Source organism: Armigeres subalbatus, chromosome 3 (genome assembly GCF_024139115.2).
Source record: "Armigeres subalbatus isolate Guangzhou_Male chromosome 3, GZ_Asu_2, whole genome shotgun sequence".
Lineage (NCBI taxonomy): Eukaryota > Metazoa > Arthropoda > Insecta > Diptera > Culicidae > Armigeres > Armigeres subalbatus.
The window spans coordinates 164,962,057-164,981,230 of NC_085141.1; the positions used below are offsets into that span (position 1 = coordinate 164,962,057).

The 19,174-nt window shown below is 36.8% G+C and overlaps 4 protein-coding genes across 8 annotated transcripts in view; all 4 read left to right on the top strand.

Moving 5' to 3' along the window:
* LOC134227300 (uncharacterized) overlaps positions 1–1,821 on the top strand; it is a 43,393-nt gene extending 41,572 nt beyond the window's left edge. For all 3 annotated transcript variants that reach the window (XM_062708679.1, XM_062708676.1, XM_062708677.1), the window contains exon 4: positions 1,481–1,821. In XM_062708679.1, the coding sequence (XP_062564663.1) occupies positions 1,481–1,672 (192 nt within the window). In that variant the 3' untranslated portion in view covers positions 1,673–1,821. The remainder of the gene's footprint in view (positions 1–1,480) is intronic.
* LOC134227299 (mucin-2-like) overlaps positions 1–19,174 on the top strand; it is a 69,763-nt gene that overhangs the window by 41,296 nt on the left and 9,293 nt on the right. The gene's annotated exons all lie outside the window — the stretch shown is intronic.
* Positions 8,288–19,157, top strand: LOC134227302 (uncharacterized). 3 transcript variants are annotated; one of them, XM_062708683.1, is made up of 4 exons: positions 8,288–8,453; positions 18,027–18,221; positions 18,302–18,423; positions 18,704–19,157. In XM_062708683.1, exons 2-4 carry the CDS (start codon positions 18,029–18,031, stop codon positions 18,890–18,892), a joined length of 504 nt encoding a protein of 167 aa, XP_062564667.1. In that variant the 5' UTR covers positions 8,288–8,453; positions 18,027–18,028; the 3' UTR covers positions 18,893–19,157. The 3 variants fall into 3 exon arrangements, with proteins under 3 accessions (XP_062564667.1, XP_062564666.1, XP_062564665.1); XM_062708682.1 differs by lacking the exon at positions 8,288–8,453 and adding an exon at positions 16,964–17,115; XM_062708681.1 differs by lacking the exon at positions 8,288–8,453 and adding an exon at positions 17,303–17,327.
* Positions 10,035–10,882, top strand: LOC134227301 (telomerase reverse transcriptase-like). The gene is made up of 2 exons (XM_062708680.1): positions 10,035–10,581; positions 10,652–10,882. Exons 1-2 carry the CDS (start codon positions 10,071–10,073, stop codon positions 10,669–10,671), a joined length of 531 nt encoding a protein of 176 aa, XP_062564664.1. The 5' UTR covers positions 10,035–10,070; the 3' UTR covers positions 10,672–10,882.

Consider the following 19,174-nt stretch of genomic DNA (forward strand, 5'->3'; position numbering starts at 1 on the left):
TAAACATTGTAAATAAGGTGTAATTTTTGCAATTATGGCACCCCTTGGCTATCGTTTTCAGGCGTTAGTTACCCTTTGTGACGCAAGATGGTGTGATTATGCTGTCCGTTGCCTAATATATGGAGATTTATGAAGTGAGCTATATTGTTAATATATTATATTTGGTATTACCCAACATTTGCCATCCTCCCAAATTTTAAGCTAAATTGGATGTAATTTAATTGTGCACACGTCCTGTTGCGTCATTAATGTTTTTATAGCAAGCACAAAGTGAAATAATTTCACGGTACATAATTTTAAATGATGCGTTTTATACCTTTTTATGGATCGGGAACATGTACGATGAATTTCACCTCTTTGGAATACAACCTGTACCAGGGATAGGTTGTATATTTTTGTCAAAGGATGGATAAGTTCCCGTAAGCATTTTTTTTCAACAGGGAGGAGGGAAAGCCATCGGATCCAGGTGAATTGGAGAACTTGAGCTTTCTTATAGCCGAATCGTCCAGGTTCGAAGTCACAAAGATAATGTTACGGCCAATTATATCTCTGGGCGTATTAAGAATCGCTGAATCTACTTGTGATGCTGATGGCGTGGGAAAAATGGTCTGCTAGGAGATTACTTTTTGCTTCAGGTGTGCTGGGCTGACGTTCACCAAGGAAGATTTCAGTAGGTAAGTTATCTTTATTCCTTTCGTTCTGATGAAAGACCAAAATTGATTCGGATTCAAGCGAAAATTATTCTGAATTCGTTCGGTGTAGATAACGATTGTGGTCTGAAGTTAGCCTTGCGAGCAAGGATATAGGAGTGCCAATCCAGAGATGGCGAATTCAATTCTCGGTCTGGTCTAGGATGTTTTCGGGTGGGAAACATTCTTGGGCATAATGTATCCATTATACATGCCACACAAGATACATACTCATGCAATGGCGGGCATAGAAAAAGCGGCTATTCGACTGACTTGTGATATTTTGTTCGTTCAAGAAAAACGGAAGTTGTTTCATATAAATTTAAGCATACATTTGCAGTAGGATATCAGTTATGGGGTTGAGGGATAGAATACTTAGTTGAAAAGCAGGCCAAGTTCCAGTTGGAATGTGGAAGAAGAAAACAACGATTGTACAGACGGTAGAAGTCGTACGCTTAATACGTAAGAAAATTTTTCTGGGTTTTTCGACAACACCACCCCCTCCCCCCATGTTAAGATTTCGTCTGAGAATACAACTGGTATTTCATTCCTGGTCGTGGTTACCAATCGGGCAATTGGTTGGCAAATGCAATAAAAGAAAATCGTTTCAGCAAACATTAATTCTATTTCTCTTTGTAGTCATTCATGTCACCATTCACCTTATATTGGGGGTAATGCTCTAGTTTAGTGTTGCCCCTTTGCAAGTCATTTCAAATTCCGATATGATAATCAGCCCAAATGAGCGTGAACATATGACTTTCTAATTATATTTTTATTTCCTGCACTTCCAGGTCAATGTCAATGGGGACGATGCAGATCCACTGTACAAGTATCTGAAGCATAAGCAAGGAGGCAGTTTGGGCAGTTTCATCAAGTGGAACTTCACCAAGTTCCTAGTCGACAAGAATGGAGTACCGGTTGCGCGTTTCTCGCCTACTACAACCCCGCTGGATATTGTTAAAGATATCGATAAGCTGCTGTAGATTTTTGGTTAATGAGCTGATTATTTTTATTAAATGTATTTGGCAATACAATAATTTATAAAATAGCTTTATGCTGTCAAGTAATAGATACTTTTAGACAAGCAGTTCATCATTTAAAAATAAAAATCGCTTTCATATATTACACACTACTCTGGTTTTATGTACATATTTTTATTCTGAGAACAGGCTTTCGTCTAGACTGAAACTAGAGAAACATGATTAAAGTCATTGACGTAAATAAGGGGAGCTAGGGGGCTTATCCCTCCCTAGAATTTGGAAGGTTAGTTGGTAGCCATATCAGTTTTCAACATACATATAGGACTTCGAATTACTGAAAAAGTTTAAAGACAGAATAGTTATCTCCCATATTTATCCTATCCTAACGAAAAGAATGAAAGACTAATGAGCTAGTGTGCGCTAAGGCGACGGCGGATTTTCTCCCGAACTACTCTTCAGATTTTTTCAGGGAAATTCTTTGAAATTTTCTCACTACTTTTCAAAACGTCCTCGGGAAAATCTCTGCAATTTTTGAAACTCTCCGGATTTTCTAAGGGAGTTCTTTTAAATTTTCTAATAAAATTCTTCAAAATTTCCTCGAAAAATTCATCAGATTTTACTTTGGAAATTCTAGGCAAGTTTGTCGAGAAATTCTTCAACATCAGGGACATTCTTTGCAACTATCTCGAAAAAATCTTCGGAAAACTTAAGGAATTGTTTTCTGAATTTCCTCGAAATATTCTACGAAATATTCTCCTAAAGTTTCCGAAAGGAAATGCTCTGGAAATTTTACGAAGTTTGTCGTAGTATATAAAAAGAGTTTTTATCAGTAACGAGAAATGAGTAAGAATTTTCATGTATATGGACAAAGATAAGGAAGCACTGGCAGTCTAGTGCATGATCTTTCTTCTGCCACATTTCACAAGTCTGTTGGTGAAAGTATGAGGAAGTTTGTGAGGGACACTACCTCGACACTCCAAACGGGGCACATACACCGATGCCGGTGGTAGAAATGCTGCAAGTGAGGCTCAAACAGCTTATATCATCTTTCGTCCCATTCGGGAATGACGTTAGCTAGGAAACTCATTCAAACCAGGCGAAAACATACAGACGGTGTTCCAGACCTGAACATCTCCCGTGAAAATGTTTGACCCTTATTCTACCGAATATTAACAAAACTGCAGTGACACAAACAACCACCGAATGAAAAACTATTCTCCGTTTGTGATTCCTCCCGGTAAACAGCAATCAATCTACTTCATCCCAACTTGCGTTGGTGAAATCTCAAATTCTCAAATCTTATCGGCGATTCAAATCATGCGTGAATCAAATCCCATCAGAATCATGGCCCAGAGAATCGCTCATGATTCGAATCGCGATTTGCATCATAGCGTGATTTTTACGTTTTTTTTTCATTGCTAAATGCATTGAATTCACCTTTTTCGCTTGGAACAATGGCTAATAAATCCTTATGGAAACAAAACATGTGCCTTGATAACGTTTTGACGCTTTTTAGATGCGATTCTGTCCGAGAAACTCAATTGCGATGCTACCCCCACAGAATCGCAAGCGAGTTAGCTCGTGCATGAAGCTTGAACACTGAATTTGCTGAAGCAGATCAAATAATAACGCTGACCACGAAGTACAACAATTGCACTAATTGGAGTACAGTCTCAAACCAAATATCGGGGTTTGACCCAATTAAAAAGAAACCCTAAAAAGCCAATGTTTACTGTAAAATATATGGTAAGCGAGGTAAACTACATAAGCGGTTTCATCAAAGCGACAAACAATAGGTGGTTATCAAAACGAACAACGGAAAAAAAATAAAGAAAATCGGTTCCGTTATGCTATTATTACCATTAGACTGGTGAATAAAAACCCAAAATAGAGAAAATAGATGGAGGGGCGAGAGCTCCCCTAGACATGGGGGCTTCTTACGCCAATGAAAGTTACCCAAATTCTGTTATTTTTATCACACATACCGCCCATAATCGCAAAATTGTTATATTGCATTTTTTTTAGTAGCTTCATGTACCCGGCTTTGCTTGGAATTGAAAAGTAAATTATGCAATGTCCAATGTCCTAGGTATTGCAGCACCAAACGCACATAAGTAGAAAGATTGACGAAAGTACAGTGACTATAATAACAGTGTCGTCAAGTGTCAAAATTGGAACAGAATCATCTGTCAGTTCACAAATGCGCGTTCCAAACGAGCAGAAGATCTGTCAACATAGCACATGGTGGTACTCTTCTTATAGGACTCTAGACGAATCGATAAATCGCTATATAGATGTAACTCGGTGTATACACTGTGAGGGTGACTGGTACTGGTTTGTCTTACTAGGTGTTAGCCCATTTGGCTTAAAGGCTCCTCCAGACCTAACCGATTTAATCGTCGCGACAGGTACCCGACTAGAAGAGTATAACAAAAAATGAACGCAATTTTAACATATTGTGATATTTATAACTTATTTTGATACAATTTTGTTCTCAGTAGCCATTATCTTTCAAATGTTGTAACAGGATTATATCATATTATGATTTGAAAAATGCTTAACACCGAATTGCCCAACAGTAGGCAATTAAAATAGATGTAGCAAAGTCTCCCAGACATAGATATCACATCGCTGATATACTTTGAGAAGGTTGCCTTATTTGTAATGTTGGTAATTTCATTAATTTCTCGAAAAATATTCTTGTTCAGACAAAAACAAAAAATTATGATTGTTGATCACAATCTGGAGATCCATCACGACCTGTAAAATATCCAAGTGCACAGAAACAATATATTTTGTATCTGATTCTGTTGTAAATTTCTAACAAAATATGTTATTCTTATGATAACATTGTAACAAAATTTGATAGTTTTTTTATTTCCAGAAATAAAATTGATAGAAATTTAGATATTTTAACAACATCCTGCACCATGTTTCTAACAAATTTTGTTATAAAAATTTAGTATAACATAATAACATAGGATGATATAATTTTGATATGACCTTCTAGTCGGGTAGTCGTCGCGATTGTATCGTTGGGTCGCTGTAGGCAATGTTCCATTTGAATCATTTGTTTGAGAAACTGCATAAGTCCATTTTACACTATTTCGAGAAAACTAGAAAAAAAAACTGTTTTTGCACAAATTTGCACCGAATCTTTCGATTACTTCGATACAGATTAATAGTTTTTGGCAAAACTTAACACCCTGGGGCACTTTCAGTGCAAAAAAATGTAAGCAGTATACTGCACAATTGCTCTTCAGAGTACGTGGACATATGTAGTTATCGAAGACACGAAAAATATTTCATACATTCCTGAACAAAAACTCATTTTGGCCAAAAATGTGACATATGCAGTTTCTCAAACAAACGGTTCATTTACGTTTCCATACCAACGGCGATAGAATCGCTGTCGCCAAACGAAAGAATCGCGTTGTGATTGTCGTGTCGCGTGTGTTTGGGGGAACCTTAATTCTACAATAGGTTGAAAAACTCAACTTTCGGGCCTTCTCTCTTCTCTCATTTTCTGTCTATTTCGCTGTTTCCTTCTTTTTCTTCTATCTCCCTTCTTTCTCCTTCGTTTTCCCATTTTTCTTTCTTTGTTCCTTTTTTCTCTATTTTGTCCTTCTCCCTTCCCCTTTTTCCTCTTTCTTGCTCCCTCTTCCGTCTCCCTTATTCATTCTCACGTACTCCTGCTTCCTTCATTATAGTAGGTTGAAAAAGGCAACTCTTGAACCGTCTCTCTTCTCCCATTTTCTTTCTTTTTCACTTTTTCCTTCTTTATTTTTCTTCTATCTTCCTCCCATTTTCCTTGCTTTCCCATTTTTTCGTCTTTCTTCGTTTTTTCTTTATTTTTCCTTCTTCCTTCACCTTTTTCCTCTTTCATACTCCTTCTCTTGGCTCCCTTATTCATTCTCACGTATTCCTGTTTCCTTTGTTAGATCTATTTTCTTTCTTTTCTTTCATCACTCTGTGCTTTAATTTAGTGTACTCTCACTCGTTGCCTGAAAAACACTTCTCACCCCTGAACCAATAACACCCCTACTTACTATAATCGTCTCCCTAGAAGAGAGAACATACAGGGGTTAGACAAAAAGGTTGATATAGGTAAAATTATGTCGAAATTAAAATCATCATAACTTTGCGTACAATAATCCGATTTCGATAAAATCAGGACCATTAGAACCGGGCGCTTTTCTAGTACACTGCCCCCCCCCCCCAAAACCTATGATTGGTCCTTGGCCACCGTAGTTGTTCCGGGTTTTCCGAAGGTATGTTCAAGATACATTTTTTCCACTGCTTGCCATATTATGTGTCGTTCATGTTTTATGCTTTTTCCAAAAACTAGAACTAATATGCCGGCCAATGGTGGCTGTAGATCGAGAATCCATCAAAACTACGCAGATATATGGCCATTTCCGTAAAAACGGTTCCGGGAATATGATGAAACGATAAACAGATCGGAATAAAGCAAATATGGGTATCTATCTTCATGGCTTTGCGAGACGATGATTACAGAAACATTTCCAGAATGATAGTGTCCACTGGCACCCTTATAGCAGGTTCCAATGGCCTTCCAGGAGGAGCCGGTTTTGGCACCGTCTGGAACTATGCATATACACAGATAAAAATATGTTGTGATTTTAAATGTATTTTCATGCACATATTTGGAGCATGCAAATAAACGTAACATTCAATCGATCTCACTTGTCTTTTAAATCGAAATCAATTTAAACGGTGCTTGCTTGTAAAATTCAATTCAATTTGATTGAATATCGAATTTTAATTCGTTTGATGGGATAAGCTGCAATTTTACACGTCGTTGAATTTTCAAAACTATTTGCTGTGATATGGGTGTCAAAATTCATGTTTTCCAAAGACGATGAATATAGGATCTTTATTAAAAATACATTATGCTGACTGTAGAACTCTCTGGCCAATTTGTGCATGGCCAATCCCGCACTGATTTTACGAAAATGGCTATATCTTTATACCTAACGAATTTCCGATCTGCAGCCAGCATTGGTCACCATATAAGTTCTAGTTTCCAGGTAGAGTATAAATCATGATGGCAGTAAACGTCAGATAAAACGACAAGCAGAAGAAAAAGTGCATTTTCAACATATCCTCGGTAAACCCGGAACAACTCCGGTGGCCAGGAGCTAATCTGAGGTTTTGCATGGTATATGCACAGTATACTAGAAGAGTTTCCGCGTCCGAAGGTCCCGATTTCATCAAAATCGGATCATTCTACGCAAAGTTATGCTGATTTGAACTTCGACAAAATTTTGCCTATCTCAACCTTTTGTCTAACCCCTGTATATCCCAAATTTGGTTGAAATCGACTGAGAGGTTCCCACCGTACCTGCCTTCTTTTCTAACCCTCTATAATCGTCTACTCAGGATAAAGAATATTTGTACAAAATTAGGATGAAATCGGTTCAAGGGTTCAGAACGAGCGCATTTAGTTTTGGATTCCGGGAGGCTTGTCCTTCTAAGTCCTTCTGAATGTTAAAAAGTTAGTCATTAAAGATTTGGAGAAATTTGTGGGATCGGTGACCTCTGCTGGAATCAAAAAGTTCGAATGAACCAAATTCAAATCTTTTCAATTGACCTTTCCCGTCAAAAACTTTTATTCGCTCAATCGCAGCACTATTCGTTTTTTTTTCGATTTTAAAGGAAGAAGGTGAAGGTGGGTTGAGTACCAAAACAAAGCTTTGAAAGTATCGGTACAACAAAAACTGTCATATACTGTAGTAGTATTGGTGTCGTATTTATAAAAAAACAAAGAATATTAGTAGGGTGGTTCAAAAAACGACCCAGCTCCTCCATTCCGTTCCATGCTCCGAGTGTCCTCCAAAAACCGATTTGAACAAAAACTGGTTGAACACTAGCCGGTTCAAGTTTGTATGAAAACTAGTATAATAAACTAAACTTTTCATTACACTGGCTACAGCGCCTTCCATCCAAACGCTGGCGAAAACAGAATCCACATAGCTTAAAGCAACATTCCGGAGACTTCACTGAACGAAAACCGCACCGCAGGAAAGATCCATTGATTATGTAACGCAAAATATAAGCCTAATTATCATGCTAAAGATTCGCAACTTCGATTAAAATCGAGTCCCAACCATTGAAACCACCATTCAATGTCCACTGTCGATGGAATTAAAGCTCTTGAATATTTCATCCAGTCATATGGTCTCCCCCCTCGCCAGCGCTCAATAATGGAGTGCCACAATCAAAATAATGTAAAATTCAACCTCACCATATTAACTTTCATACAAACCTGAAAAGACCTGTGCACGGTAAGCCTCTATTCAAACCAACCCAAACCATCGGATGACACCTTAATTATGAATCATAATCGACTGAGCGCGGCGGAGCCAAATCATTTTTTGAACCACCCTATGCTTTAGTTTGCTGCTGCCGCTGCCAGTGTTTACATTCACTCCGCGGTCAGTTTCTAACAGTTTTTTCGGGCAAAAATAGCAGTTTATATTAGGTTTTCGGTTCAAACTGGTGACTTATATCAAAAAGTGATGTTTAATTTGCATTCTATCAATATTTCGGGCTGCTCATGTACGGAGAAGTGAGTAAAAACTTGATTTTTCTATGGCCTTTGAGAAGAAGTGAAGTGCAGTGATAAGCCCACCGAATTGCGAAAGACTATTAAATTGGCACGAAACTGCTGATTTACGATAAAATTCGAGCCGAAATTCGAAGGACTCCTTGAAAAAACATGTTCATTATCACGGGAAGTGAATAAATATGCTGTAAACAGGTTAGTAATTTGAATATTATACTTTTGTTCGATGCTGTTCGATGCATTCGAATGTTGGTGGGAGAGGAGTGCGGGAGGTGTGGGGTTGACCCGTGGAAGGTCCGGTGCCATATTGACTGCCATCGTGGAACTCCTCCAACTATGTCCTTAAAGGTTTAAACAAAATATGGGATCTTTGCAAAAGTTAACCTTAAATAAGCCAAAGGATTGGCTGATCGAAAAAAAAACAAATAGTGCTGCACGTGCAAACCGGCCTGAAAAATGCACCCGATGATCGTTCAAAATCGGGCCAATCAAGAAAAAACAGCACTTCTCGGGTACTTTTTCAAAACGGCGTATGTCGCAAATTGTAAACAAACCCGTTTTCAACAGCATATGGCATCAAATTCATCTAAAATGTGTATATCTTCAAAGCTACATGAAAATGTGTTTTTAAAAATGTAAATCAATTTTTTGCAAAACGGTGTAACATCATTGTTGAAAATTTTGCACATACACCGCTTAGCAGAAAATGTACTTTGAAAAGTTTTTTCGAACAACTAAATAGTTTAAAACGTGCGTCTGCTTGTACTTTTTCATCACTGATTTCAAAATTAAGTATGTTGCTTGAATATTCTGATTTTCGTTAAGAAAAACATTTTACGTTGTTTTTCTGCAGCAAATGTTGTTACGTCGTGTTGTAAGTGTTGCAATTTTTTTGTCGCATGTGCGTGAAACGTTTCAACTTGACGCAACATTTCGACGTATCAGCAATGCAGCGTACGGAGCAGCGGACCATTTCGACGAAAGTAGCATGACCTCGGTCATGCTGACGTATCAAAACGACGTATGTGATTTATCTGTTGCAGAACGTTGTAACATATATTTTTATCAAAATAACTGAAATGTTCACACGCAGTGCAGATTTCAGGGTCAGTGACGATGAACCTTTTCATAATGTATCGTTGAGGTGTATTCAATTGCCATAAAAATGATTAGTTTCTAAATAGGAATAAAAATAAAATCTTAAAACTTCCAAGCTCATTTTCTCAGCTTGATCAAAATGTTACATACGCCGATTTGAAAAAGTTCCCGAGACTTTTTCGATTTTTGTTCTCGATTTTAAAAATAGTTAGAGTCTTTAAAAATATCACCTGTCATAAGACGAGTTTATACCATCCCATTGAATTCCACCACTTAATTGTATCTTGACAGATACGTATTTCGACCTCAAAGGTAAGGCCGTCTTCAGTGTCTCGTACTTGACTCGACTTAAAGAAAATGATCGCAGCTTACACTATTTATACTATGCGTAGGTATAATAATTTATCTAGGTACTTATCTTACTACGGTGCTTATTTCTACTCGCTTGATGCGCTTAATGCTTAGGTATGAACTTGAAGAGCCAGGAGCTACCATTTCCTTGATCTTTATTCAACAACCGCGTTTGTACCTGTCGGTAGATTTCCAAGCTCTCAGCAACATCAAGTTTCCACGGAGAAGAGACATTTCTTAAAATTTTAATGTTTGATGTCGTAATTGAATGATTGGCCAGGTACAGAGATGCGAGGAATAGTTTCATCAGTGGGATCCCCTACACAAAACTTGGCCAAGTGGTTAGTCAAGGAGTTCCAGAGTATGCCGAAGCCGTTCCCCAGCAGATCAGTTGTAAACACCCAGGAGTTCACCAAGAGGATATTGGAATCAGGAAACATCGGAGAAGAGGACATCATGGTATCATTCGACGTAGCGGCATTGTTCCCAAGCGTTCCAGTGAAGGATGCTTTGAACCTTTTGGAGGATTGGCTACTAGAACAACGGACGGATGCAGCATGGCGAGGAAAAGTAAAGATGTATCTCAAGCTTGCAAGATTATGTATGAACGAGAACTACTTTACATTCCGTGGAAGCTTCTACAAACAAACGAAGGGTGCACCTATGGGAAATCCGCTATCACCGTTTTTGTGCGAATTATTCATGGCGAATTTGGAGGACAGCCTAGAGGAACAAGGAGTACTACCCGAGAAATGGTGGAGATACGTGGACGACATTTTCAGCATTATCAACCGGAAAGATCTACCCAGGATTTTGGAAGCGATAAACAACGTGCATAAAGACATCAAATTCACCCACGAGGAGGAAAAGGAAGGTAAATTACCTTTCTTGGATCTACTGGTTATCAAGGGAACAAATGCAACATTAGACTTCGAAATCTACAGGAAGCCCACCAACACCATGAGAGTCATCCCATACACATCAAATCATTCGTATCAGCACAAAATGGCAGCTTTTCATCACATGATCCACAGGATGCAGACGATTCCCCTGAGCGAAGAAGGAAAAACGAAGGAGCTACAACACATCTTGGAAACAGCGAGGATAAACGGATACAAGGAAAGAACAATACAAGCAATCATCAACAAGAAGCAGAGGAACCTACGGAAAAACGAACTGACAACCCAAGTAACAATTCTGTGACCGTTGGGTTTTATATGAATTTTAATAAGGTTTTATTCTGGGAATAATTAAAGCCTATTGTTTTATGGTGGTCATAAACAATGCTAACGAACAAAGGTTTTATATCACTCTTGAGATATCCATAAAACTCTTATAAACCATGTTTTAAAACTAAACTTTTTGTTAGCTTTGAAGTTTTAATAATAGTTTAATTATTACTTTCAAATGCGTCATAAAACCAGTTTGGATCACTGCTTTAAAACTACTCAACGCGAATCGATCTATTCGCCATGTTGAATTTGGAAAGCAGTGTTGCTGTAAAACTTATAATTTAATAATTCAATAAGACGCATAATGAGGTTAGTAAATTTTTTTTTGTGTTTCTGATAAACTTAAGATGCTTCTCATTTCCTAACTTAAAAAAAAAAACTTAAAAACGACAAGTAAAAAATCCCCTGGTCATACGAATCTCCGGTGCTATCCAATAATACCAATAAAGGTTTGTCAAAAACAATTCGATTTCTGTCAAAAGTAATTTTGTTCTATGAGCAGCGTTATTTGAAAATTATTGAACTGTAACTCTTATGTTGGTTTTGATTTTGATTTGGGAAATGAGACACATAAATATGAAATGCTGTTAAATATATGCACCTAATTGAATTGCCGCTTTTCATGAAGAATCATTTTAATTCACGATGATTTCGAGTTTCTGGTTTCTAAAAAAAGGGAAGGAGGAAATAATTTTTGCATTTTTCCCCATGCACATGTCCTTCTGATTAAAGAATTGCCCTTGTAACATACACACATATTTAATTGCTACAAATTACACCGAAAATACGAATTGGTAATGTTCCACATTTTCGTAGGTTCACTAATTTCAGGAAATTACTAGCATTCGTAGATTTCTTATACGGATCCGCAAATCTGCCGAGAGCTTTAATTTCCACAGATTTGGCATCGTTGCCCGTAGGATGAAAAAGTGCTTCCCGCATCAGCCACTAGGCTGCATGTTATCGAACCGAAGGCCATCTGTTGTGGGGAAGTGTAATCATGACAAAGTTTTATAACAAGTTTAAAACGGTCATGAAGTAACCAAGGAGAATTATTGAGTTTATCACAAAAGCCATTGAGCTATTTATCACAAGATTTTTGTTTTCATAAAAGGAATGTCGCCATGTTGAAATAATAATCAACGTCATAGCCGTGATTGAAAAACATACATCAATTACCATCAAATAGACTATTCATTAGTGGAATTAAATTATTTCTGATGTTTTTTGATAGAAGCACGGTAACTTTATAATAAACTATTTGAAATTGAAATATTTTGAGCAGTTTGGATAATTATTTAATTTCCTATTTTCATGTGATTATTCGATAATTCCGAGGCGCGTTGATTTTAAGCTTCTACAACCTCAATATTCACGATAAATTTGGTTGCGCATGTCATTCTGACGTATGAACTACTTAAAAAATGCTTTATTATCAACATCAACCATTTCAAGTGAAATCAGAAGCATCATTTTCCTCACATCAGTTTTACATAGGGGACATTAATAACAATATTGTTATCTAGTGAAAATACAAACAAAGGCACTGGAACGACAAAAAATATAATCCATAATTTGAAAAAGTTTTATTGTTACTCTTATGATGGTCATGACAACCTCTTATAGAGTATCAACAAATTCAATACAATGTTTTATTGCAGTTTTATTACTACTCTTAATAGGGTTTTAAAAACTTCTTCTAGATTGGTCCATTAGGCCGGAAGGCTATCTTAATGATGTTATGAAGAGGTTTTGGTGGAGTTATTAGTTTTATTAGCAACTGGTCATGAAAACCTCTTATAGAGCATGATAAATCTTAAAATGTTACTTGGGAACACTGACACCGATCGATGAACCACTGAAGAGGGTATCGGTTCCCTATGATCGACACATCACCCACCAGCTACGCCATCGACTGAGGAAATTCGGCATCGATTTAGTATTCTCCAGCAGAAGCAATCAACTGAAGACACTGTTGGGCTCCACAAAGGATAGAGTAGAAATGTTAAATAAGGCCGGGGTTTATCAAATTAATTGTTCACAGTGTGATAAAGTATATGTAGGTCAAACAAAAGATCGTTAGATGTAAGGTTCAAAGAACATATTGCAGAAGTAAGTAAGGCTAAGAGGAAACTGATAAGGGATTAAATTATGAGTTTAGGTCTAAGGTAGCTGAACATGTATATCAGGAAAATCATTCAATTACGACATCAAACATTAAAATTTTAAGAAATGTCTCTTCTCCGTGGAAACTTGATGTTGCTGAGAGCTTGGAAATCTACCGACAGGTACAAACGCGGTTGTTGAATAAAGATCAAGGAAATGGTAGCTCCTGGCTCTTCAAGTTCATACCTAAGCATTAAGCGCATCAAGCGAGTAGAAATAAGCACCGTAGTAAGATAAGTACCTAGATAAATTATTATACCTACGCATAGTATAAATAGTGTAAGCTGCGATCATTTTCTTCAAGTCGAGTCAAGTACGAGACACTGAAGACGGCCTTACCTTTGAGGTCGAAATACGTATCTGTCAAGATACAATTAAGTGGTGGAATTCAATGGGATGGTATAAACTCGTCTTATGACAGGTGAAAACATTCCACTAAAAAGCTCAAAATAATTTTCTTATTTAAAAATATGTTTTTTTGGGAAAATGACCTTAAATAAGCCAATGAATCGACTGAGACAATAAAACGAGATACAATTGTTGACGGGAAATTGTTTACATGATGACTAAGACAATATTTTGACAATATCTTCTTCTTCTTCTATGGCTCTACATTCCAACTGGAACTTGGCCGGCTTTTCAACTTAGTATTCTATTAGTATTTCCTCAGTTATTAATTGAAAGCTTTTCTATGCCCGCCATTGCATGAGTATGTATCTTGTGTGGCAAGTACAATGGATACACTATGTCCAGGGTGTCGAGAAAGCTTCCCACCCGAAAACATCCTAGAACGGACCGAGAATCGAACTCGCCATCTCCAAATTGGCAATCCTACGCCTTTTTTTGCAAGGCTACTGGAGATCCTGGAAATATATGTTCTTCTACTTTATTTTATGGGCAGCTCATTAACCAACTTACAGTAAGCGTGCAGCTGCCCCAGAGCATGCAAAGTGTGGTGAAGGGAGCTCAAAATAATCAAAACTATATTTTTTTTACATTCTAGGTTTTCCCACTACCAGCATTTATTTGAACTTTAAAAGCGAAAGCAGTCACTCTGTTTATTATTATTATCTATATAATAAAAACGAGTTGAGATTTCCTTCCTGACGATTTAACTCGCGAACGGGTTGACCGATTTGCAAGATTTTCCTCAATCGATTCGTTTTGGGATCCGCAAGGTTTGTATCTACAAAAAGTTGGTGAATTTAACGGGAAAATGTAAAAAAATCACTTGAATACAATTTTTGGTCAGATGTTGAGGAAAACAAAACAAACGCGCGGAAATTGATCTAGCCTGCGGTGCTGAAAATAGTTCATTGTGACATTTGGAACACCCGGGCAAAGCTGGGTCTCTTTCGCTAGTTTTGCATAAAATTCCGGAATCTATACTAGACATCGATGTTACGCATTGGATTATTTCAGAGGAGTATCAAATTGCCTAGAAGCGAGTTCGAACCTGGAAGTAGTGAATTACAATCCAGAACGAGGTATAGCATTGACAAAAGATTATAATTCCAAACTCTCAGTAGATCAGGATCTAAAACAGTGTATTATACAGATAGTTGAGGAACATCGAAAAATGTACAAAAGTCCGAAAAAATCTGAGCTCATTTAGAAGAACCATGTTATTTATTAAATAAAGTAGTATGTCAATATAAATAAGCCTGTTTGGGCTGGATAAAATACTAATGGTCATATAAACTGTATATTCGTGTCACAGACAAATGGACGCAACACAGATTTCCTAAAATGATAAAAAAAGCACTATCAGCTTCTGGTGTTGAAAATTCACATTGAACCAACAAAGGAGGGTATAACAGATTCAATTAGCGTCATATTGTGACATCAGCGAAATGGAATTTCATTTACTTGATATTTCATTAAGATTTCTTTCATAATTATAAAAAGGTATTGTGCCAAGGAGTTATTCAACACACTACTCATCCAACACGTTATGACACGTTATGGTTAAATCTATAATTCGCTCTTATAATGTAGTAATGTCAAAATTGATAATTTTGAACAACTTCCCTTATATCCCTGATCTTAAGGTCACTCCTGACGGAATCCAAGTTTCAACGTGCTCGCGTTTTCGGGGGCACACCACTCGATACGGAAGCAACGCACAACTGTCATTTTTATTATTTCACGCATGCTGCGACGCAGCAAAGTTAAATCAACAAAAATGACAGTTGTGCGCCGCTTACGTATCGATCGGTGTGCCCCCGAAAACGCGAGCACTTTGAAACTTGGATTCCGTTAGGAGTGACCTTAAAATAAAGTAAGCTTAAAATAAAGTAAGCTTAAAATAAAGTAATTAGAAAGTACCGTATAATACTCATGAAGACAAAACAGTTACAATTCTATTTTCTAGTATATCAGATAATGTATGGTATCAGTAATTCTATTGTAACCATGCAGTACATTTCTAGACACTGGTAGGCAGGATACAAATGTACAGATATGAAGGTTCATTAGATCACCATTCATCACCAAGAATTAATTTGTATAATATTACTTTGATTCTCATTATGCAGCATGTTATACAGTAACTAGACTGTTTTTTGGCAAGGAACAAACTCACCAAACTACGTCAATTCAGCAACAAGATTTTTTCGCCAATGACGCTGCAGGTACGCGCCCGTGATACAGCATTACAGTTTCTCATGAAATATATTCATGAAATTTTTCAGATCCTTCCATATTCTAAGTTTTCAGTAGAATTCTGATGCTTCCGAGATACTAATTCAAGTAAAACCCGCGATCCTCTTGAGAAAGTTTATTCAATAAGACTTGGCCTTTCTCACACTTTTGCGTTTGGCTTGATCTCTCAATTGTCCTAGAAGCTACCTATAAACTATTCACTTTATCAACTCTTGCAATTAAACATTTCAGGGGACAATGGTGGTCTGCCATTTTTTTGGTTTTCCTGGGCAACATTATTATCGTAAAAATTGACATCCCTGCTGAAAAGTTGCGTCCTTTCGCTGTGACTGCTTCGACAAAACGTTTCCAATCCATAAAATAGTTCAAGACCACTTATAAATTATGCACAGACAAACAGACATAACACATTGAACATTCACTCATCAAATTCATCGTCGTTCAAACACTAACGACATATGTTGATTTCAGTTAGTTGGGTAAATCACGAACCAGATGGCGGTAGTGAGCAAAAGTTAAACAAGAGCAAATCCGATGCGCGCGCCACGAGTGATCGATTAACCAACTAATTATTATTTGAATTGACCAGTAAATCAATGAACGATGGAATTTTGACTAGTGTTATGTCTGTTTGTCTGTGAATTATGTTCTAAGATCCGTAATTTAGCTAACAATTAGCAATTAATAGGACAATATGTTGTAACTTTACGGCAGCTTCCAGGGTTCCAAAAGTTCATTCAAAACATGAAAAATAAATTTATTCTCTCAAACCTATCAAAACGTGTATAAGAACTGGGCATATGCGAAACTGTTGGATATCTATACAAAGATTGTAAGGTCGCATTATTCAGCTGAGAAATATGATACAATACAATACTACACCTACACTTCCACAAGAAAATTGATTTAAAAATATCAATTTGTTTAAATTGTTTAGTTCTCTTAAAGAAACATTTGCATACATACTACATGAAGCAATCAAACAAACTCGCTGATTCAGTAATGTTGCACTTCTTCGGTGGAATGAAGCAAAGAGCAACTTCACTAAAGCCCCAAACACAATGTCAGCGGAACGGCAACGGAAACGGCAAATTTGACAGTTGGCCCATATATTTTCTGTCAAATTTGCCGTTTCCGTTGCCGTTCCGCTGACATTGTGTTTGAGGCTTAACGGTTGACCCGAGCATCGCATTGGTTCGATTTTTCGGTATCGGCAGATCCATGAATATTCAAAAAGTTCTTGTCTATGGCTCAATTTTGTATTTATACCTTTTTTGGCAGAGCTACGTGTTTAGTATTTAGGCGTAGATCGCGGAGAAAAGAGCGGTGAAACTAGAACATTGGAAGTGAGTTACTTTTTGTAGATGTGACCAAATGTTGTAGATATTCGTCTGACATAAATATGGAATTGATATGCCTCATATTCTAGTATTAAGGATGTAAATGAAGCAATATGAATTAAAAATGTGTTCACATGATTTAGGAGTAAAAAAAGTGTATTGGTATTGGAAGCATTAAGAAAACTTCAGATTAAGCTATTTAAAATATATGTACTATGGTAGTGCTCGTTTCAAAAAGAGTGATTTATGTGTTCAATGTACTTTATGAAAATGAAAATTAGTGCAACAACAAAAATTTATAACTTTTGTACAATTGCTTCATCTTCATTCATTCATTCCAATTTTTTTCAAAAATGCAGATAAATATACAAATTTGGATTTACCAATATTTTAAATTACTCCAACCAGTTATTGCAAAGTTAATGGCACGTCTTTGTGGGAAAAAATCGTAAAAACAATCAATCTTTAGATTGTTTCAAGCCACATTTGACATCTAGTTTTGATAGTAAAATCAATAGCTTAAGTTCGAATATGCGTAGCACTTTAAATAATCTAAATGTTAGCTGTTAAAGACAGGCTATTTTGTACCAACAATGCATTATTTAATTCAATTTCGAAATTATGTTGATCACAAACGATAGTCATGTCAACAAGTACAGAACTGTTATTGTCTTCAGTTGTACCTATTCAGATATAGAAGAGTAGACAATATTCCAGTAAAAGCACTTCACAATCAAATACCCATAGCAGCGTTTTTTTTCAGCATTTTTCAGGAGCTTTCAAATATTACGCCAAACTCCAAATTTTGTGATTTTGACGATTTTCGCGAAATTCCATTGTACCTAATAATCATATTTCCTATGCTTTGTTGGTTTAGTTCTATTTACTAGTTGATAAGCTTTATTCTAACATTTTAGGAATGAATGCCAAATCAGCCAAATCTATATTCGATTTCATAGTCACGGACATAAACGGCAACGATGTCGACCTGGGCAGGTACAAAGGGACCGTTTGCATCATAACTAACTTTTCCATCAAGGACTCCGCGTGTGAGAAAGTTTTCACGATGCTAAGCTCGCTTTACAACAAATTCCACAATGACACCAGAAAAGGTGTGTATGTTGTCATATAGAAAAAAAAAACTATTATGATATTGAAATACTGATTTATGATATGATGTTCCCTTCGACAGATCTGAACATTCTTCTGTTTCCGTGCTCACAGTTCGGTTCCAAGGAGTCGATGAACGATATTCTTGACTATTTCGAGCACAACAGCGATCGCCCGCTTGGTGATGTGTTCAGCGAGATTGAGGTAAGCTGTGAAATAAAAACACACCACGCATAGCGATATATTGAAACTTACGTGTGAATCGACTCAAAAGGATGTTGCGTTATTGAAGTCGATGCCGGATTTGGTGAGGCGGGAAATGTATGGTCAGGAAATTTTCACAGAATCGTACACGAACGAGGCGGATTTCCCATAATACACGCCGACGAATGCTGATTGATGTCATATGTATCAATCAATTGCATTCCTTATAAGCTATTGTGGATAACTGAACATACATAATGCGTTCTTTCGTTCTTTGCAGGTTAATGGCACGAAGAGCGTAGAGTTGTACAAATACATGAAGCTCAAAAAGCCTGGAAATTGTGGAGGATTCATCAACGGAAATTTCACGATGTTCCTCACAGATAAGAACGGTGTCCCCGTGGAACGTTTTGCATCTAATGTCCATCCATATCTACTAGAAGAATTAATTGAACAGCACTGTGGGTAATAAAGAATCATTATTGATACTTTAGTTATCTACCATTTAGCTAATTCTTATAACATACATTGCCTACTGAGAATATAAAGTTATCATGATAGGTTCAAAAGTTTTAATATCAGGGAAATGAAAATTTTCCGGAATAAGAAGATCAATAGTAGGAACATGTTTTTCAATTCCAAATGACAAAAAAAATAGTTAAATAAAGGCAATGTAGATTAAAGGCAATGGAAAATTTGCTTATTTTATGTTCAATAAATGACGTTTATTAACACTTGTTGTATTTGTTCT

What these genes read in the sequence shown, in the direction of transcription:
- LOC134227301 (XM_062708680.1), top strand. Translation starts at nt 10,071, where the DNA reads ATGCCGAAGCCGTTCCCCAGCAGATCAGTTGTAAACACCCAGGAGTTC. An exon ending in CCACGAGGAGGAAAAGGAAG is followed by an intron (nt 10,582 to 10,651) that starts GTAAATTACCTT and finishes CGAAATCTACAG; the next exon opens with GAAGCCCACCAACACCATGA.
- LOC134227302 (XM_062708681.1), top strand. An exon ending in CCACAATGACACCAGAAAAG is followed by an intron (nt 18,222 to 18,301) that starts GTGTGTATGTTG and finishes TCCCTTCGACAG; the next exon opens with ATCTGAACATTCTTCTGTTT. An exon ending in ATGTGTTCAGCGAGATTGAG is followed by an intron (nt 18,424 to 18,703) that starts GTAAGCTGTGAA and finishes CGTTCTTTGCAG; the next exon opens with GTTAATGGCACGAAGAGCGT.